Source organism: Convolutriloba macropyga, chromosome 2 (assembly GCF_964194025.1).
Source record: "Convolutriloba macropyga chromosome 2, txConMacr16.3, whole genome shotgun sequence".
Lineage (NCBI taxonomy): Eukaryota > Metazoa > Xenacoelomorpha > Acoela > Convolutidae > Convolutriloba > Convolutriloba macropyga.
This window is the reverse complement of record NC_134469.1, coordinates 27,915,889-27,938,558: the sequence shown is the minus strand read 5'-3', so window position 1 is coordinate 27,938,558 and position 22,670 is coordinate 27,915,889. Positions and strand designations below refer to the sequence as shown.

Here is a 22,670-nt window from a genome sequence, read left to right as displayed (position 1 = left end):
TCTAACAGACATTGACGATAATACATTAGGCTGCAGCAATCTTTGAACATTTAACTTAGAGACAGTGTTCCATTGAGCACCTTCTAGCATCTATAAATTTAATCAGAGCCAATTAACCGCAAAATAAAACCAATATACCAGGAATTTCGTTGTTATGCAAGTAATGCTTGAAAAATTAGGCCAGATCAAGTTCAAGCAAAACAACGGTCAAAGTAACTGGGTAAAAGTGGTATCCAAGAATACGAAAAAGTGCGAGAATGAAAGAAAGAAGGGGACAGCACACACAACATAAGACGAGATAAGGAAGAGAAATAAAGAATAATTTAATGATAACATAATGATGAACAGTTTAATTTAAAAGGCAAATCCAGAATTTCGCCTCATTATACTTGCAAGTTAAGTTACAAACAACGGCTGCATAAATTTAGACAATATCACCACATGCAAATAACAGCGACTCCGGCGAAACTACGCCAACCTCCCCACTTGCTTCCCTCCCCTATATAACCTTCTGTTGAGCTGTGCTAGAGCGCTCGTAATAGATACAGCACCACTATTGCCACTAGCCGGCCACCCACCCCAACAATCTATCCCGCCATCTCCCGATTACCATAACTAAAGTCAAACTAATCAGTATGAGGGCAAAAATTTGCACACAGCCTCACAATAGTGCATGGGCAGTGTAGAGACAATACGTGAGATGACCAGACCCTATCGTTAAGTCCTCATTAGTATTCTCCCATACAGGAAGTATCAATCCCCCATACCCGCGCATTCGAACAAAACAGCTTCAAATAATTTTTCTCACAGATCAACCTACAATTTTGTTCGTGATTTTGGATCATAGTAGAACCTGGATTAAAACTAATGAATTGTTCCTATAACACTAATCTTCCAAATTTTGGATTCCTTCAGATCTGGAATTTAAAAACCGGTGTTCACTTAGCAACTGCGAGACCTAAGCTGTTGCATTTCCCAGCTTTGTTATGACCACACCTGCAAATTATATGTTGTTATAGAGCACGTTATTCGAAAATATTACATGTGTCTGCAGGCGGTGGGGCGTAGAAGATATGTCGTAACTTTAGTGATTGAGGGATAGATTCTAAATTTAAACTCAACCCATTAAACTTTAGAAAAACATAGCCGGCAGATAGACGGAATAGCTGCGAAATAGACTTGCGCGTCGCGCAATACAGAAATAGATACAGATATATGTTGCAAAAGCTATCGACGCCGCTCACCAATCTTTGTAAAAACCATTCAGCGATAAATTAATCGGGCTTGTTAAAATCAATTCCGCAGAAGCGTTTTTATTAGCGACCATCATCATACAGATCAGCTCCTTTGACCCTAAATTAATTCAAAAATGTTATAAAAATTAAGTCACTTTATTGAGTGATGTAAGTCACGTATGATCAAAATCTAATCACCCAAATCACCTTAAAACTTCTGCTAGAGTGAGTTAGGAATGAAGTCAGGCGCGCAAAAGCCGCGAGTGAGAACAAGTCATCAAGAAAAATTGACTTTCAGCTTTGCGGTGTGAACAAGTTTAAAACGAAAACGGGCGTCATACGACAAAACATAGCAAACAAATTCCTGACACAATTAAAAGAATTTTCATCGATTAAACAAAAAATTACAACCCGACTGGACATTGAATGAATTAGAAAAAAAGCCGTTTAAAAGATGAGATTCAACAAAAGAAAAAGTAGAAATCAATATCAAAACGCCGCAACAAAAAACCACTAGCATGAAAGCGAATATTTGTTCACACACTGTTTTTTCACTCTACTTAAAAATTAAAGCGAACAGATTTGACGCCGCAAAACCAATCGTTTTTTTTTCGCTCCACTCCCTGTTTCACCGAGACCAAAATCATTTACTTCAATTTGACTTCAAAAATCAACTCGTGAAAACACTGCTACTTTTCCGAAAAACACTATTTCGTTAGCACATATTAAACACTTATGAAGATTTACATTAAAAATGTTTAAGTCAACTCATGAAAAAAGCACTTAAAAACAAATTGAATTAGGAAAACTAAAAGGAATTTTTTTTAATGATACAAGTACTCATTAAACAAAGGATAAGTTTGTTCAAGCAAATAAGAGCAAAAAAGCTCACAAAACAGTGGGCGAGTTGTAGTAAGCTAAAAAATTTGTCGAAGATTGGGACCTCCAATTAGGATAAAACACATACTATTTCATATTAGGATAAAACCTCCAAATTAGGATAAAAACCTCTATAATCGGATGAAACACACATTATTTTCAAAAATTACTCAAAAATTTAAAAAAAATCATAAAAAAACCTCTTATCCAAAAAAATTGGAAAAAAACCGTTCAAAAATGCCGCATGTAAACAAAAACTCTAGCTCGCTTAGAAAAAGTTTTTTCACACCTCCATTTCTCGCTCTCTCTGATACAGTGTTATGAACAAAAATCAAACCACTCCCATTTTCCTCACGCGTCTCATTTTCTGCTCAAAATTCACTCAAACAAAATTTACTCAAAGACTTCTCCAATAATCTTCTTCGACTCATTAAAATACAGCGCGCCAAAACAATTCAAATTCTTTGAATTGTAAAAACATAGCCGGAAGAAGTCCAAAAGCGTCTCGAAGCTTCGGAACTTCACAAGCAAACAGTAAACGAAGCCGAAACCATTATCATTTGTCTTTTAAAATAAGGTATTTACCTCACCAGTTTTTATTTTAAAAATTTAGTTAAAAAACTTATACCTGAAAATAAATTATGGAAACCTAGCCCTAAAAACGGTTGCAAAAAACAAATACAAGTCAAATATTTTATAACTTATTCCAGCAAAGTCTAAGTGCTAAATATATGAAATCAATTGCAAAACCAGCAAAATATTTGAAAATAAAAAAATATTTTTGAAAAAACTAAAATCAGTTCCAATACAATTCTAGGTCTTAGAAGAATTCTAGAATGATATGAGCCAGAATATAGATAGTACAAAAACATTGCAAAAAATAGCAAAGACACAAAAATGACTACGTCGTGAAACCTTTTTTAAATATAACGAAGAAAAAAATTGAACAAAACTGCCAAAATCGGATAACTATATGTACAAGTTTAAAGAACAAAAATACCTCACAATAGGAAGACGCCCTCAGTGCATGAGTTGTCACAAAAAATCAAATTACAAGCAAAAAACTGGGCAAATCGGACGGAAAAACGGCTGTAAGCGGTTATCTATATGCGCCCTTATGGCAAAAACACTTTTCAATGTCGAAAAATCATTCACTACACTCAGCGCATGATCAAAAAAACATAGCCGGAAGAAGTCCAAAAGCGGCTCGAAGCTTCGGAACTTCACAAGCAAACAGTAAACGAAGCCGAAACCATTATCATTTGTCTTTTAAAATAAGGTATTTACCTCACCAGTTTTTATTTTAAAAATTTAGTTAAAAAACTTATACCTGAAAATAAATTATGGAAACCTAGCCCTAAAAACGGTTGCAAAAAACAAATACAAGTCAAATATTTTATAACTTATTCCAGCAAAGTCTAAGTGCTAAATATATGAAATCAATTGCAAAACCAGCAAAATATTTGAAAATAAAAAAATATTATTGAAAAAACTAAAATCAGTTCCAATATAATTCTAGGTCTTAGAAGAATTCTAGAATGATATGAGCCAGAATATAGATAGTACAAAAACATTGCAAAAAATAGCAAAGACACAAAAATGACTACGTCGTGAAACCTTTTTTAAATATGACGAAGAGAAAAATTGGACAAAACTGCCAAAATCGGATTACTATATGTACAAGTTTAAAGAACAAAAATACCTCACAATAGGAAGACGCCCTCAGTGCATGAGTTGTCACAAAAAATCAAATTACAAGCAAAAAACTGGGCAAATCGGACGGAAAAACGGCTGTAAGCGGTTATCTATATGCGCCCTTCTGGCAAAAACACTTTTCAATGTCGAAAAATCATTCACTACACTCAGCGCATGATCAAAAAAACTTTTTTTGGCTCAGAAAAAAATTAGTTCACATCGCAATTTTACTCAATTTCGCTTTTAGGTCAAAACACCGTGTGAACGAATAGTATTTCCGGTAAAAACAACACAAAGAAAACCAATACTCCTCTTCGGGTCGTTAAAAATAACGAACACCGCAATATAGCTCCACTCAGCTTACAGCTGTAATAATGCATCGAGTGAAGAATGCAGAGCACATCTGTACCTACCACGTGCAGATGAGATCGGGTGCCTCAATTATGCGACTTGAACGAATGCACACTTGTAGCAAAGATAAGATCAACTTACATGGTTGATGCAGTACTCGACGGCTTCGTATGAAAGTTTCATGAAACCTCCGAACGTCTTGCCATCGTCGGAGGGACCCCAGGACATGCTGTAGATGTCGACGTCTTCGCAATAGTGACGAAAGGCCTCTGCTTCTAGAGAGTCAGTCACTCTACCATCCAGAATTTTGATTCCTAAACAAACAGTCTGTCTGGCGCTCGATACCTGGAGATCAGTAGGACAACTCACAAGGACAATTCTACGTGTTACAGAAGCTATTTAAAATCCGATTCTAAGTTCATGCTTATTAAACCGCAGCAACTGCAGGATGAGTAAATGTAAATAGAAAGTTAGAAAAAAACTAAACGCCGTGTCCAATAACTAAACGCCGTCCAAAATATTAAACCATATACATATATAGGATGCTCATACTAGCTCTCAAGGCCTGAGTATCGACTCCTTCACTCTCAAATTTTTTCTAACAACTCGTATGTGTTATAGCAAGAACGCAAAATCTTTGTTATACTATACAAACTATATCAACTAAATTAGCTGTAACAGACAATTTACATAATACAGATAATATAATTACCTCCAATTTGGGCCCCATGAGCAATTCCAACGCCGCATATTTTATTATTGGGCACAGCTGCAATCTGCCCTCCACATTTGGTGCCATGACTAAAATCAACAAATTCGTTTCAGGCACGTTTCAAAAATTACTACACACGCAACCATCACACCGCCTAATTCCAAACAAAAAACACGCTTTTTTGTTTGGAATTACTTCCAAAAAACACGCTTTCGTCAAAATGTTTGCCCATGCCAAACATTTTGACGAAACGTGTATAGTATTAAAATAACCGCATGGTTAAATATTTAAATGCTTAGTTAAATAATAGCTTATTGATTATTAAACACCAACATCAACATTAAATTTACAGAACTGACTCTTAATTCAATTGAGTAAAAATGATTTGAGGTACTGCATATCAACAAATACGGCATACGTACGCATTGAACTCCCGATCATCCTCGGGAATCCTAGGATAAGGATCATCATCATCTTCGTTCAAGTCCTTTGAGATAGTAGAATTGTAGTTAGGATGCAAGTCTGGGTGCGTGTGGTCGAAGCCGTCGTCAATCACCACCACTTTGATGCCACTACCATTGAAGCCCATTTTCCACACGTCAATTATGCTGTGGTCACTTCCCTCGGTGATGCCCCTTTGGCCCTCACTTTGCTGTAAAAATATAGGCTCTTTTGAAACTTCATTTGTACAAATTTAAACAAGGAGTAACACTGCTATACACAATGTTTGAATCTGCTAACAAACGAATAAAATAAAACAATACTAGAACCACATGCTCAGATATGTATTCGACAATTCATTTTCCGACCACAACAGCAGGTTGCCCAGTAACTGTTTAGCTGTAAAGCATCAAGCTCCGCTAGCTTTCGCAAACATACCCTGCAAATTGCTGAAAACAGCCGCCATTGATTCCCATAACCCCTATTGAGATTGAAAGAACAAAATAAAAATCGATTTTTGTAGAATCAATATTTTAAAGAGCTAACTATTTTGATGTCATTTCGTAGTTAGAAACACCACTTTTCCTTATTCAGAGGATAGAAGGACTAGTATCAATACCAAAAAGCACAAGAGATGGTAACTAAGACCTTAAGAACACGTTCAAGAAGCCGGCATCTAAAATTGGGCTCGTCCATTTCTATTCCCGATTTCGTTTTTATGACTCCGTTCATTTCAGGCTGCTTAGCTGAAGAATTGATGTTTAAAAATTTGAGCAGAATGAGCGAAAAATAGAACTAGCCTAGAGAAGTAAATATGAACAAGATGTGACTTACGGTAAAGGTAAACAAATTTTTATTCGACGCAGTAAAAAACCATCAGTACAACCCTGGAATACAAACCAGAGAATTGAAAAAAAAAATTGGAATTACTGCATCTGGTCAAGGTATCAATTAATAGTGGGAGCGAAAAAATGCAAAGAGTCCCAAAATCGGAGAAACTAACTATAATAATCAAGCACAATAAACAAAAATATAATCATTGCTATAAATCTTGAAGCTTTTACCTTGAACATCAAATTTATTCCACCTAAAAATACACATCAACTAGCGCAAAAGCCATAAAAGGGGTTAATTCGCCACTATGGATGGTAAAACTAACAATAGAAAAATATTTAAAAAAGATTGAAAACTGCAGAAAATTTTTCAAAAAGATTCTAAATTTTGCGAAATTATTATGTTCCAAACGATTTTTTTTGCCTGCCTCCCCAATCTGTCCACTAACCGATTTGAAAGATTTTAAAAATCAATTGGCTTTTGAAGATCGATAAAGTCAGAGTTGCTCAAATTCGTAATATTAAAATCTTCAGACATCTCAAATACTTTCATTGTCTTCAGAAATTATCCAATAACTCAATTTTGAGCCTAGCAAAAGTTTCACTGGCTCATAAAGAACAATAAACTTCGATCACGATAAATTTTAGAGCATTTCAAAAACATTACAAACTTGCAAAAAAATTGCAAAAAATGTGTAATATATTGAAAACCACTCCAATGACCCAACCAATTATACATTAACCTATTACCAAGCCATAGAGGAGGTTCCCAGGCCCCTGGGGATAGATAAGCTAAATTAACAAATTTCAAAAAATGCAAAAAAAAAACTGCAAGTTACGTTGCCAAATTTGTGACATTTAAATGTTGAAAACAATTCCAATATCATGAAAAACTAGAAAAACTAAACAGCAACAAAATATCAAACTCCAGAGGAGGCTCCTTGGCCACTTGGACCGGAAGAAACTTAAACGATAAAACTTTCAAAAAAATGTTAAAAATTGCAAGCTTTATCAAAAATAGCTGTAATTGTTGATGTTAAAATGTTGGAAATTCCATCTACGCTAGAAAAAATGCAGTAACATCTCACAAACTCCAGAGGAGGCGCTTTGGCACAAGGGCCTGGAAAACTCAGAACGACAAAAAATTCAAAAACTTAAAAATTGCTAAATTTCGTGATGTTAAAATGTTGAAAACCATTCTATTAACGATAGAAACTATGCAGTAAAGTATTATCAAAACCTAGAGGCAGTACATTGGCACAATTGACTAGATTTGTCTCGCCAAAACCTTTATCAATTTTTACAAACCTCAATTTCAGACAGTAAATTCCACAAAACTCAAAACAAAAAACGAAAATAGACAAAAAAACGCAAAAAATGCACATTTTGGGCTCAAAAAATCCTAAAACTTACTTTTTAACCTTAAATGACGGCCTTCCCAGCAGCCGCACAACTCTAAGCACTTGAAGGACTCTTAGAGCCCACTTTGGGCCTCTAATGAACAATGCCCGCTTGGCTTTACTCGTTTATCCGTTTTGAAACAAAGTCATTGAAAAAAGTGTAAAAACATCTTTAAAAAACACAACAGGACAAGTCCTGAAATACAATCCAAAGAATTAAATGAAAAACTTTGAAGTACTGCGCCTGACCATCAGATCAATTGAACAATGCTAGCCAAAACGAAAAACAGCCCCAAAACAAGAGAAACTAAAATAACCAATTAAACTAAACCAGAAAATAATCATTGCTAAAACTCAAGAAACTTTTACCCTGAAGGCCAAACGTGATCCATTTAAATACCCCAGTTAACCCACGAATAAATCTTGAAAGAGGTTTATTGGCCAATAAAGACAAAACAAATCGAGAAATATGAGGAAAACTTGCAAAATTCAAAGAAAATTTGCAATGTTAAAATGTTCTACTCCACTTTTTTGTTTCTGTGGTCTGTCCAGCAACCCATCTGCAAGAGCTCAAAAAGTTTTGCCCCGTAAACATCAACCTCAAAACAAAAGAAAATATCAAAACAATTGCAAATTTTATTGAAAATTTGCCAACAATTTTTATAGTATATTCTGAAGAACTTTATTGTCTCCAGAGGCTACCAGTAACCCAACTTTAACCCCTTAAAAGTTTCATTGGTTTGAAAAAATCAATAAATCAGGAACATGGCAATAATTTTCAGAAAAGATGAAAAAAAATTAAAAATTTAACAAAAATTGCAACATTTCGTGATATAAAAAAGCTGAAGACCATTCCATTGTCACAGGCAAACATGCAGTAACATACTGTCACACTCTAGAGGAGACCACCTGATTGCTGAGGCAAGAAAAACTCAACAAAAGACAAGTATTTAAAAAAAAACTTTTTTCAGCATTTTTTTTAAATGCTAAAAATCGAGACATTAAAATGTTGAAAACTGTTTCATTGCCACTATACGCTATGCCGTAACCTATTATCAAAAAAACCTGAAAATATTGCAAAAATTAGTTTCACTTTTCGGGTTCATGTTTAGAGTACCAAAACATATAGTCCATAAAATTCTCATGAAAAAAGATTCATCCTACAGAAGATTTTGACAAACGTCAATTCAAGAAAAATTTAAACAAGAAAAAGCAAAAATGAAACAAAAAACGTGAAAAATTGCACAATTTGGGGCTTCATAGAATTTTCGGGGCTACCGTATTGGTATAAGCAAAACACTTAAAAAAGTTGGACAACTTATTTCCTTTGCTTCATATTGTCCCTAATCATTACACCAAATCACTCCAAGGCTATAACAGCGTGCAAAGGCAATTTCATCCTAAAATGGTTTGTTCGTTTTTTAATGAAATGTAATCATTTTCAGGGACAATCAACAAAACTGAGCAGCCCTCTGATTACTCTTGCATAGGGATGCACACTTCAAGAAACGATTATCACAGCTTGCAACGCAAAATTTTCATTGTTCTAAACTCTTTCTCACGTCAAACACTTTTTGTAAAAAATGAAAACTTGCATGCTTACTGTCCAAACATAATTTGTTAACATTTGTTGAGGTAAAAAATACATTTGATGCTGCAACGGCGGACTTTGACGTAGGTCCTAGTTAGTACCAATAGACTTTGAATTCCTAGACCTTATAAATTTGCGGCGGTGATAATTAGGAAAACTACTTATGGTATACCTGTGCGGTCATCGTGGATTATAAAAACATACTCGGCAGATTGCCAGAAAATAGCCGCCGTTGATTCCTTTAACCAGGATTGGGATTGAAAGAAGAGAAAAAAACCAGTGAAAAAATTATTTTCGTACAAACAATTTTAAAGTGCCAACTATTTTGGTGTCATTTTGGAGCTGAACATACTCCTGCCTCGTATTGAACCCACAAAGGAGCAAGTATCAATACCAAAAAGCATTCGAGATGGAAACAAAGAACAAAGTTCGAGTAACGGTCATCTAAAAAAGGGCTTTATGGGTTTATCCCGTTTCTATTTCTCATTTCGTTTTTTGATACTGACTCTGTTCATTTTGAATTCCTTTGCTGAGCAACCGCTGTCTAAAAAAAATTGTAACAGAATGAGAGAGGAGTAAAACTAGCCAAGAGAAGTCAAAAAGATTTCACGCAAAATGTTGAACAAGCTTTGAAATAAGGTACAGAGAAAAAATTTTATTCGACGAAGTAAAAAAACATAACAGGACGAGTCCTGACGTACAATTCAAAGACCTTTCATTGACTAAACCAACAACTAGACCTAGAAAGGACTGAGTGAATTGGAAAAACCATTTCTAAAAAATGAGATAGAAATTTTAAAAAATCAATGTCAAAATGCCCCATGTGAACAAACCACGAGCGAGAAATGAAAATTTGGTTCAAACCAAAATTAGGCCTATAATGAACTATGAACGAATTGGAAAACTGTTTAGAAAAAAAATCCGATCCAGAAAATCAAAAGAACAGTGAAAATCAAAGTAATTAACGCATGTGAGCAAAAAACCACTAGCGAGAGAGCGAATTTTTGTTCAAAACACCGTTTTCTCACTCTACTTCAAAATTAGAGTGAAAACAATGCACGCCGCAAAGCCACTCGCTTTCGACTTTTTGACTTCGAAAATCATGAAAATGTGTGAACAGATTAGAACAAAAACAATTCATGCCACAAAATCACTCCCTTTTTCGCTCCACTCCCTGTTTCGGAGTTACCAAATTTATTACTCCAATTTGACTTCAAAAATCATGAAAATATGTGAACAGATCTCCTACCTGACCAATTCTGCCTGACCAACAGATCAATTGAACAATGCCAGCAAAAAAAAACAAGCACAATCATTTCAAAAAGTTGAGAAACAAACAATCAAACTAAATAACAATACGCTCATTGCTAAAACTCTTACAGCTATAGCCCCAAAAGCAAATTTCGGTCCCTTTTAAATATACCTATTTAAAATATGTTCAAAACCAATTTTTGTCTCTGAAATCGGTCCAGTATTATATCTGCGAGACCTGAAAAATATTCATTGGACCTTGAAGATCAATCAACTCATAAAAAGACAGAAAATTCAAAAAACAATGAAATCAGTTGCAAAATTTAATGAAATGTAGCTGAAAGTAATATTAATAACTTCACAAACATTTCTGTGTCTCTAGATGATATCCAGTAACCCGATTCCAAGCATAAAAAATCATTGGGTCAAAAATTATCCATTGCAACAAAGTAAAAACTTATTATTATCAAACCCTGACTACTGAGGAAAAAAACTGAATAAATACAAAGGTTTTCAAAAAATTTGGATAACTGCAAATTTTCTTAAAAAATTTCTAAAATTCGAAATCTTAAATTTTTGGAAACAATTCCATTGACACTAATAACCACGCAGTATTTTTTATCAGACCGTGGAATAGAATTTCTGGCCCTTGAGACTGGGCAGAAATCAAAATATTAGGAAGAACTTGAAAAAATGTACAGATTTTATTTAAAAAACGCTCAAATTAGAATCATTAAAAGGTTGAAAATTATTCCATAGTTACTAGAAACTTTGCACTGCCGTTTTTCAAATAAAGTTGAAAAAAATTGCAAAGATTAGTGACATTTTACGTGTTCGCGTTTCTAGTAACAAAACTTATTGCTCATAAAATGGTCATAATAAGTAACTTGTCGCGCATAAGACCTTGATCATTTTTTGAACAGTTCAACCTAAGACTAATCGAACAAAAAACTTAAAAAACAGTGAAAAATTGCACCATTTTGATCACAGAAACTCCTATAAATGACATTTTAACATTAAATTAGGGCAGCTGCACCACTCCAGGCACTCGATTGACTTAAAAAGCCAACTTTGGACCTCTAATGAAACTCAATGCCTGCTTGGCTTTACCTGTTTATCCCGTTTTGAAAGATCAAAGTCATTGAAAAAAGTGTAAATACCTTAAAACATAACAGGACATGTCCTGAAATACATATCAAAGAATTAAATGAACAACTTGGTAGTACTCTGACCCGCAGATCAATTGAACAATGCCAGCCAAAACACAAACAAAATCATCAAAAAGTTGGGAAAGTGAAACAATCAAACTAAACAAAAATATACTCATTGCTAAAACTCTTGAAACTTTTACCCCGAAGGCATATTTTGAACCCTTTAAAAATACTTATATCAAATATATGTTCAAAACCAAATTTTGTCTCCAAAATCGCTCCAGTATTATGTCTGCAAGACCTGAAAAACAATCATTGCCCCTTGAAGATCGATAAACTCAGAAAATGTTTTTTTTTTAAAAAAGGAAATCAAATGCAAATTTTAATTAAATATTGCTAAAAATTGTGATATGAATATCTTCGAAATCATTTGTATGTCTCCAAAGGCTATCCAGTAACCCAAATCCAAGGCTTAAAAAATTCATTGGCTAAAAGATCGATAGGCAAAAAATTTCAGAAATTTCAAAATATAGAAATTCGTTCTATTGAAACGTTGAAAACCATTCTATTGACCCTAGCAACTATGTAATAACATACCAGCAAACCCTGAAGGGGCTATCTGGCTACTGAGGCAAGATAAACTGAATAAAACAAATCTTTTCAAAAAATTTGAATAAAATTGCAAATTTTTAAAATTCCGAATGTTAAATTTTTGGAAATTTCCATTGACATTAACAAACATGCAGTAACTTTTATCAGACCGTGGAAAAGGTTTTCTGGCCCTTGAGGCTGGACAGAAATCAAACATTGACAAAAAATTTCGGAAAACTTGAAAAATAAACATTTTATTTAAAAAAACGCTAAAATTTGAATCATTAAAACGTTGAAAACCATTCCATAGTTACTAGAAACTATGTAGTGTCCTATTATTAAACCTTAAAGAAGATTCCCTATGCCCTGAGGCTGGAAAAACTCAAAAAATGACAAAAATTGTCAGAAACTTAAAAAAAATTCAAAAATTAGTAACATTTTGCGTGTTTGTGTTTGTAGTAACAAAACTTATTGCTCATAAAATGGTCATAACAAGTAACTTTATCTCGCAAAAGACCTTCATCATTTTTTAAAAAGTTCAAACTAAGACTAATCAAACAAGAAACTTTTAAAAAAACAAAAGAAAAATTGCACCATTTTGAGCACAGAAACTCCTAAGATCACCTTTTAACCTTAAATAAAGGCCATCCCAGCAGCTGCACCACTCTAAGCACTTAAAGGACTACTTAAGTCCACTTTGGGCCTCTAATGAAACCTAATGCCCGCAGGGCTTTATCTGTTTATCCCGTTTTTAGAGATCAAAGTCATTGAAAAATGTGTTAAAACATCTTTAAAAAAGACAGCGCCCCAATACATTTCAAATTCTTTGAATTGCAAAAAATAGGAGCCCTATAATAGCCAGCTGAAAAGCTTTGGCGGCTATCAATAATTATAGACAGCATCGTAATAACACTTACGTAGTACCACTGCTCAGCATATAGGGGATCGTTGAAGGCTGGAACCAGTGGTACCTTTCCTCTTTTAGAATAAGGCAGATGTTCTTCCCGTTCATACCACGCAATCTAAATAACGAATATAATTAAATAATTCTGATATCAATTATAACAATGTATTGGTTCATATGTACATACATTTTCATTTTTAGACAGTCTTTCAAAGACATCGTCGCTTATTTCTGCATTGCGTCTCTCTACCACGTAGTAGTTATCGAGTAGCTAAAACAAAACTCAGTTTGAGAAAGGAAACTCTGTTTGGCAAATTCCACTCACTTATGAGAACTAGTCATTATTATAGATAATTAGAGGTTGATCAATGATTGGAATACACACGCAAATTAATAACAAGTCATACACACAACCGATAGTATAAATTTTTCCCGACAAAAATCTGATGCAGCGTTTGTATGGGAAATAATTACGTAAAATTTTCATTACGTAAAAATCAAAACAAGCAAATTTTGCGTCTTCAAAGACCTGGGCATATATTTTTCAGAAAATTTATCATGGGATCATCACCTAAGTTTTGTTCTACTAAAAGCAAATCAGAAGCTTGCTTATCTAAAGAGAACAATTCCAAGTGAAACAAAATTGTCAGTCAAATGCAACCTAGTCAAAACTTACATAATATCATCTTGTTTTATGGATCAAATGTTTGGTATGCCAGTAAAAATATCGTCAAGCAAATGGATACAATCAAACAGTCATTTAACTGATAAAGAATACACTGATTGTCTTCGATCATTAAATTTACTTCCGATCACATATCAATTTGTCTTTTTGGATCTCTTAGTTTTAAAGAATTTTGACAAGAAAATTTCCACTTGAGGCAGAGCAATTTTGGCAAATAAGGAATGGACATCCGGAAACACGATATTTTTATACTCTAACGAATGTAATCGCCAGCGTTGCCGATCTAATTTTTTCTACTGAGTTACAAACTTCAACAATTCGATGTCACTGGCGCGTGATTTTCCCAACTATAACCCATATTCAAGTCCTCCCAAATTCAAAAGAGAAGTCAAAGAATATCTATTTGATTTAGCTAAGAACAATTTTAATTACAAATTGCACCCATATGGATGGACAGTGTTTGAGGGAAATCAAATTCAAGCCCAGTTAGGGACTTAATGAGCTTGGTGAAACCAAGTTTAGTGAAATTCATCATTATTATTATTTTTATTATTATTATTATTATTATTATTATTATTATTATTATTATTATTATTATTATTATTATTATTATAAAACATAACCAACTAACGTTGGACAAACAGCACTCAAGCAACAAGTATGACCGTGAAAAAAAAGCTCTAAGATAATGCTCGTGAACAACTAATCACCTATTTAATGCCCTTGAACTTGACCAGCTTAGCGGGAAGAAAAATCAAATGGTCGTGCGAATTATTAGTAAAAATTAAAACCAGGATATAGATAACACAGACAAATTTCGTTTGAGAGCATTTAACGTATTTGCTAAATATATACTGAACGGCAAAAGTATGTAAGCACCCCCTATTTTCCCGAAGTAAAAATTCAATTTTTGAGTCAGTATTACAACAAATTAAAATGTAATTTTGAAAACAAATTTTACACCATTGATCCCTTACACTAGTACTCTCGCCTACCTATGAAATTCAGATAAAATGCAATGTAGACATATCAGAAACCCCAACGTAAAGTTGATGAATTCCATCAAAGTTCCACAGTAAACAGAAAATTGTCAAAAGATCCAATTTATTCACATTTTTTCTCTAAAGTTTAGCACAAGTGAACTGCCATATATGAACAAACCTTAAAACATAGCACGTCTTGTGACAACTTTCTGCTTACTGTAAAACTTCGATGGCATTCATCATCTTTACATTGGGGTTTCTGGTAAGTGTACATTGCGTTTTATCTGAATTTCATAGGTAGGCGAGAGTAATAGTGTAGGAGATCAATGGCGTAAAAATTGTTTTCAAAATGTGATTTTATGTTGGAGTAATACCGCCTCAAAAATTAAATTCTTACTTCGTGAAAATATGGTAGCTAACTTACTTTTGCCGTTCAATATAGAAAAGAAGGTTGAACGCGTTTTAAGAAACTACCCAGAACATAAGGACCAAAATTGCGACTGAACGGCAGGATGAAGTGATAACATAGCCACTAATATATTAACATAACCAGCAGATTGCCGGAATAATAGTGAATAAGACTTTCGTGCTGTACAAAAAGACAGCAACAGTTTAACAATAGAATTGCTGGATTTCTCGACATCATTCAAAAGACTATTAAAAACCTTAAGTGATATCTGAAGTAAACTTTAAGCTTTAAATTGCAGAAGTCATTTTGTGCATGAGGTAAGTCACGTATGATGAAAAGTTAATCACGCAAAAGACCTAAGCAGTCATGATGGGGAGGGTAACAAAATGACGTCAAGCGCCCAAATGCCGCGAAATTAGTCATTGACATACAAATTTTGCCTTTCTAAACGTTTTCGTAAGAACGAAATTATTTGAAAAAAGAGCGACAGGGCGCGAATCTCTAATGTTTCGTGTATAGCAACTGTGTATCCCTACTGTTTGAAAACTGTATAACAACTACTTAATTTAACAGCTTTAAAAAAAATTACAATGTGATTTCCAAAAACAAAGTGGTTTTCACACTGGTCAATCAACAATAACTCAGCTTCTTGTCTATTACGACAGAAGGTAATGTGCGTCAGGGAACAAAAACCCGCTAATAAAATATGTTTTTTCTGGATAAAACCCAAGCGCTTGATTGAATCAACTCAAGTTTTCTCATTCCAAAAATCTGTTGTTCTGACTTTGATGAGCAATTTTTGCGACTTTTGAAGTCATATATAATAGATCGCCATCAATGAGTACGGTAAGTAACGCTACGGTAAAATGGAAGGGATTATGACAAATGGGAAGTCCCTGATTAGGAATTATTATTATCAAAATGACTTCGTGGATATGCCATGGGAAATATGCCCTGCAGTTGTAATCTAAGATTAGCACGACAATTTTCGCACAGACAAATGTAAGTCCAGGTTCAGCTGTTGTTTTTAGTCCAGTGTATATTAAAGTAAATCCATATCAGTTCGATCAGCTTATATTTCAAGTTTTCTGAGTTAAAGAAATCTGAGTTAAAGAAGATTTGTTTGATAACATTGACTCTGAATCCAGTTCTGTACAAAAAATTCTGCCTATGTATCTCATATCTTACTTCTGGGAGAATAATACGTCTTCTGTCGGTATTACTTATTTTGACCTGCTTCGAAAAATCAACGTTGTACTTCCCTTCAACGATATTACTGAGCAGAAGTATCTCTTTTAGCACTTTATAATAAAGTGGTGGTAATAAATTTGATTCTACTAAGCATCCTTATATCTCACGCTGCCGTTAATCCGTCTCAACGCTTTTCTGTTGAAGTTCTCAATAACTGTAAAGCTAGTCTTTCGGAGTTCCCAACATTCTGAAGCAAATAGTAACGAAGGAATATTTATAGCCCGGTGAGGATGAGCTTAAGCTTTACGATACGATTTAGTTTACGATACGTTAACTAAACAAAGCTTGTTCAGAGTTAGGTATGAACTGGTCGTTCTTTAAGATCTCATTCTACTCAAAAAAATTTTAATCGGATAAACAGTGGAGAATCCGGATGATTTGTGGAATAGACTAGTATAGTATCTCTAGATATAAACCAGAGCTCAATGCAAATCAATTGAAAATATTAGAGCGTAAAAAGTTGAAGTATTACTGCTCTACGTGAGGGTGGAATCTCTGAGGAAGATTTTGAAAACCAAGAAGTTTGAAAACCATGTTTTGCGTTTCGTTATTATTATTCAGCACTTTCGGCAAAATTCAGAGCTGGAAAACAAAATTGTTCAAAAGATCCATTAGGCTTTGGGCGACAAGACACCTAGTTTGAAGTTTCCTAGCTGGTAGATTGACGGCAAATTTGAGTTTTGGGTCGAAATGCTCAAAATATTAAAATCCATTTTTCTCTGAAGGTTTTACGGGAATTATTTTCCAAAATTCTATATTGGTGCGAGCATAATGCCATCCCTTACGAGTAGAAATTTGTGTCTTCTACTATGAAAAATGACAGCTCAGCATTTTGGCGAAAAAGACCTTATAGTGCGGGCTTAAATGCAAATACCATTTTATAGTCAAGTTAGCACAAAAATGATATACTGTTAGCTGTAGAAATATGAGATAACATAGCTCCTATGAATTCCAAAGTACATTAAAAACGTCGACTCACCCGTTTGACAACCTTGGTGTCATAACTATCTGCCAGTCGCCTGAATGAATCTGCATCTAAATCACTTTGCACAACCGCTCGCTCTTTCGGTTGATGGTGCTTTGCAGTCGATCTGACTGACAGGTATGCTACTACCACTAACAATAGCACACTGAATGTGGAAGATAACTTTACTGTGAACATTGGATAGGCAACGTGGAATGAATCTGGTATTTAATTTTTTGAAGCTTTCGATTAACAACAGCTTTCAAACGCAGTTTTAAACTATTATGGTTTACAGGCCTTAGGTATAAGTTTATATTATATGCTCATGCTGATCAAGACGAGATAAAGACAATCGTTTATATTACAAATCGAATCAAACTACGTTCACGCATATTGACTCATCAGGAGCGCATAACCGTAACCTGAAAATGAAGCATTTTACCGTCCACCTGCTGAAGATTCGTTTAGGGGGGCTTTTCCATTATACATCCAACCCCCCCCCCCCCCCCCGCTTAGGGGTCATATAACCTATAGCTCCCCCCAATAGTAGTAGTAGAGTAGGCTTCAGAGCATGAGCTCTAGGTGGTTTCCCCCTTTTAAGTCCTAAGTTTAGTTAGATCGTAGTTGGTCGTAGAGGTTACGGTCTCCGCGCATGCATAAGTGTCTCCATAATGTGGGGGGGGGGGGGCTCTAATGGGAAAGGCCCGGTTTAAGGACTCAAAGTCAAAGGATAAGGGAATTTTTGGATCTTTTCCGTTTGTGCCCCCCCAATACGTTTATGCGCCCCCAGTTAAAGAGGGCACTACTTAGGAAATCATTAAGTAAAATGTGGCACCTGCGTCTGGGGGGGGGGGGGGGGGGCAAATTATATGCGCCCACTAAGCTGGCGGTGCACAAACGGAAAACCTCTTCCAATATTCTATGGAACAAAAGCTAAATTAAGAAATATCCCTCCCCAACACGGTGAATATTGGCTGGTCCGGTGCCCTCCCAGCACTACGTCTTCATAAAGAATTTCGTATAGTTCAAATCTATCAATAAAATGATAATATTATACAAAAACATCAGCCGAGAAAAATGTAAAACGAAAGACAGACGGCATTATAAAACAAAATCCAATCGCAAAAGTAAATGAGTCAAACTAAAAGCCTCCCTTTTTCAACCACAGCTCCCATTGAATCATCAAAAATTTCGCGGCGCCAAAGTGTCCTTGGGCCTCGAATGCAGAGGATGGAACTCCTTAGGAGAGCTTAGCTGATTTTTGTCCTAAGATATGACATGATGTCAGTGTAGCCGTAATTTAAATAAACAATGGGGACTAGAAAGACCCGGTCAAACTGAAATTTCATTTTTTATGTATTTACACGCAATAATACATATCAGTAAAGACATTACAGAACAATATGATTGAGTAAGGTTCCGATGTATATCAGAACTGAATTCAAAGAGTACTACGCAGATACGAGCATGACCTGGAAGTAAAAGCCGAAATGAAGCACCTAAAAAACCACTAAAATGTCAACGATAACAGACGGCTAGGTAAATTCTCTGAAGGCAAGCATCGAATCATGGAGGTAAATCATAGTGTGATTAGGCAGACACTGTGTCTACCGTCCCTAAGAAAAAAGAAAGACTATGGCAAGCCAATATTGTAATATCCGTGCACTGTCTACGGTTACGGTTTGGGTTGGATGTTATTCTTAAGCACTTTAAACCTCGGAGTTACTGAGAAAAATTTTCCAAGTTTCAGACTTGAATTTAATTGAGCAGATGTAAATGTACAATCAGTTTAATACAAAGTTAGATCTATTGCTTGTAAATATTAGAAGTTTTGTGAAGATGAGAGATGTAAAGCAATCAAAGCGAGGCAGCTCGATTGTGTAAGGTTTAGTTTTGAATATGTTCTTTGGTTTCAGTCCTATCAATGGTTAATTAATCTTAGGTTCTTTTTACCCATTTTCGTTAATCTCCTCGGGATTTTCTCATGGTTATTTTCAACCAAGAGAAAACGAAATGCTACAAGTCAGAAGAAGGCTAAAAAATCAATGTAAAATTGCAAAAATTCTGATCAAAAGGAATCCTGTTCTCCAAAAAGAGATAGACAAGACGTGGCTCCATCTAAAATTAAACGAACATGATAGTGAGACAGTCACAACAGCCTGATTATCAAAATCAAACGTTGAAATGTTTCTGACTTTCATTGTAAGAAGTCTAGTAGACCTCAATTGTTGATGTAGAGAAGTAATTGTCAATTAAAACTTAAATTGATTAAACAACAAACGTTTTCGAACATTGCTTCCATCGTCAGGCTTAAAAATTAAATGAAATCATTTACAAGGTATATAAACTTGTCTTTGACTCCAATTCTAAGAAACGAGTTAAGTTAACATCGAATTTTTTAAACTATTTACGTTAAAATCACCTTTACATTTTATTTACACTTATTACACTAAAATCAATTGAATTTTTATTCCGGAGTTTTTGAAAATCCCGGATATATTGATTTCTATTCCTGAAAAGGGCTTTTTACTTTCTTCCTATCTTTCTGTTTTTATTGTTGGGGTTGACAGAATTTTGATTTAACATTTATCAAAATTTTCGAATTTCAAATATCAAATTTTTTGAAGAAGATTTAAAAAAGGATTGTCAATTTAAAACTTTCTTACGAACGTTTTTGAACTCTGCGTTCATCGTCATGTTATAAACAATACGAAATGCTAAAATGAAAAGCCCGAAAATAAAATGGAAAACATTAAAATCAATCATTCAAGGAAATTTAAAACGAATTTTTACATATCTACAATCGTATATACAAAATATTTACATCTGAGTAAAAATACATTTTCAACTTGGTGTAGCAGATGCATATCGACATGTTTTTTTAAAAAAACCTACAAATATTGCTGTAAACTTACTTTGGTTTTGTTCAATTGTAAAGTTGAAATTTTCGTTTCTTAACGTGTCTTTAAAGTTGGATTTTCATCTCCAAACTAAGCTTTCAGTGTCAATTCTCGTGTTTGGTATTTATCGCGCGTGTCGATGACTGGTTTCAATGTTTTTATATAGAGCGCCTCTAATGTCATTAACTTAGATTGGTTGCTGCATTGGTCTAATATCTTCCACTGGAAAGCTGTTTTAGCACCGTTGCACTCGATTGCATATAGTCCCATCGGTGAGTCCACCATGACATGCTCTGCAACCCTTGTGGTAATATGTCAGCATCTCTGTCCTACATAGATGGAATTGCATACATTACAAGTGAGTTCATAAACCACATGGGATTTGAGATCTTTATCAAAGGTAGACTTGAGGCCATGTAAACAGCTTTTAAGTTTCCGAGTGTTGAAAATCGTCTGTACAGGATGATTTTTTTTCAACTTTTTTACCAATTCATTAGAGATGATGTTGCCTCTGTAGTGTAATACAAATTGTTGTTTCTCAGTATTTTCCCGTTGTTTAACGGCTACACCCGCGTTATATCTATGTCCTCTTCTTTGTTCTTTTATTCGCAGCTGGTTAATTGTATCATTGACGATATTCCATACCCAATGCCTATGATTTTTTACATTTGAACTAATACTTCAATGTCAATTCCCACCTACGATACTCATCGCGCGTATTTAATTGCGGTTTCAGCTTTTTGATGTAGATCGTTTCTATTGTCATTAGTTTTTCAACCCCGCGATATGTATCAAGAATCTCCCATTCAATATTATGCGCAGTACCACACCATTCAACGAGATGTTGTCCCACTGGGGAATCGTCTTGATGCTCCAAAATTCTAGTTGTAACAAGTCGGCTGTTTTGGCCAAAATAGATGGAACTGCATCCATTACATGTAGCTTTATATACCAAATGGGATTCAGATTCTTATCATAAGATGATTTCAGGGTGAGCAAGCAAGTTCTTAGTTTTCTTGTTGGGAAAATGATTTGAATATCACACAATTTTTTCAGTCTACTTGCAAAATTTTGAGTAATATTTCCTCTGTATTGTACAAAAAACCTCGGTTTAGCTCCTTTTTGTTGAGAATTTTAACTTTTTTGAGATGTTGTTCATTTTGGGTGGTGGTTTACTTTGACCTTTTCCTTCGTGACTGTTTTATCCAACGTCTCGTTAACTATACTCGGGGACCATTTAGTTGGATACTGATTTTCTGTCCAGATCTCTTGATTTTTCTTGAGATCTGCATCAAAGGATTGCCAGTCACTGTTTGCATTAAAAATCTTATGCACAGTCCCTTGAATCACAGTTTTCTTATGTTGTAACGTGCACAGCTACCGAAATTTAGTATTATGCCGGTATCGATGGATTTTTGATACCAACGACAGCTGATTCTCCTATCTTCGTTTACGTTTATGTTTAGATCTAGAAATGCCAGGTCTCCACTACCGTTTGGTGTCTCAAGAGTGAATTGTAAGTTCTTGTGAAGAGAATTTGCATACTCAAGATAATCTAGAGGGTTTCCATTGATGGTGCACACTGTGTCATCTTCATACCTCTTGATTAATTTCAATTCCTGTGTATCCTCCTTTGTACCTTTTTCCGCACAATAGGAACAAATCCAAACAATGTCCTGCATGGTCTTATAATCTTTGTCAGTGATAACTTTACATTTTGCAAGAATCTAGTTTTTGCATCGAAAACATGAACAACAGAAAAAAACCAAATCTGAAAACATGCAAAAAAAACTGATCAAATTTCATCAAAAGCTGCTAATCCAAAAAATAGATCTAAAACCAAATTGAGTAGGCTTCAGAGCATGAGCTCTAGGTGGTTTCCCCCTTTTAAGTCCTAAGTTTAGTTAGATCATAGTTGGTCGTAGAGGTTACGGTCTCCGCGCATGCATAAGAGTCTCCATAATGTGGGGGGGGGCTCTAATGGGAAAGGCCCGGTTTAAGGACTCAAAGTCAAAGGATAAGGGAATTTTTGGATCTTTTCCGTTTGTGCCCCCCCAATACGTTTATGCGCCCCCAGTTAAAGAGGGCACTACTTAGGAAATCATTAAGTAAAATGTGGCACCTGCGTCTGGGGGGGGGGGCAAATTATATGCGCCCACTAAGCTGGCGGTGCACAAACGGAAAACCTCTTCCAATATTCTATGGAACAAAAGCTAAATTAAGAAATATCCCTCCCCAACACGGTGAATATTGGCTGGTCCGGTGCCCTCCCAGCACTACGTCTTCATAAAGAATTTCGTATAGTTCAAATCTATCAATAAAATGATAATATTATACAAAAACATCAGCCGAGAAAAATGTAAAACGAAAGACAGACGGCATTATAAAACAAAATCCAATCGCAAAAGTAAATGAGTCAAACTAAAAGCCTCCCTTTTTCAACC

General features: G+C 34.9%; 1 protein-coding gene across 1 annotated transcript in view; it reads right to left on the bottom strand.

Annotated features, from left to right (window-relative positions):
• The window catches only part of LOC142358590 (neuroendocrine convertase 2-like), a 77,590-nt gene extending 59,846 nt beyond the window's left edge, over window positions 1-17,744 (bottom strand). The window contains exons 1-6 of the mRNA XM_075410016.1: window positions 17,342-17,744; window positions 13,222-13,305; window positions 13,048-13,152; window positions 5,295-5,524; window positions 4,873-4,961; window positions 4,302-4,474 (exon numbers count right to left, since the gene is read on the bottom strand). Coding sequence (XP_075266131.1) covers window positions 4,302-4,474; window positions 4,873-4,961; window positions 5,295-5,524; window positions 13,048-13,152; window positions 13,222-13,305; window positions 17,342-17,524 — 864 coding nt within the window. The 5' untranslated portion in view covers window positions 17,525-17,744. The remainder of the gene's footprint in view (window positions 1-4,301; window positions 4,475-4,872; window positions 4,962-5,294; window positions 5,525-13,047; window positions 13,153-13,221; window positions 13,306-17,341) is intronic.
• Between the last annotated feature and the right edge of the window lie 4,926 nt (window positions 17,745-22,670).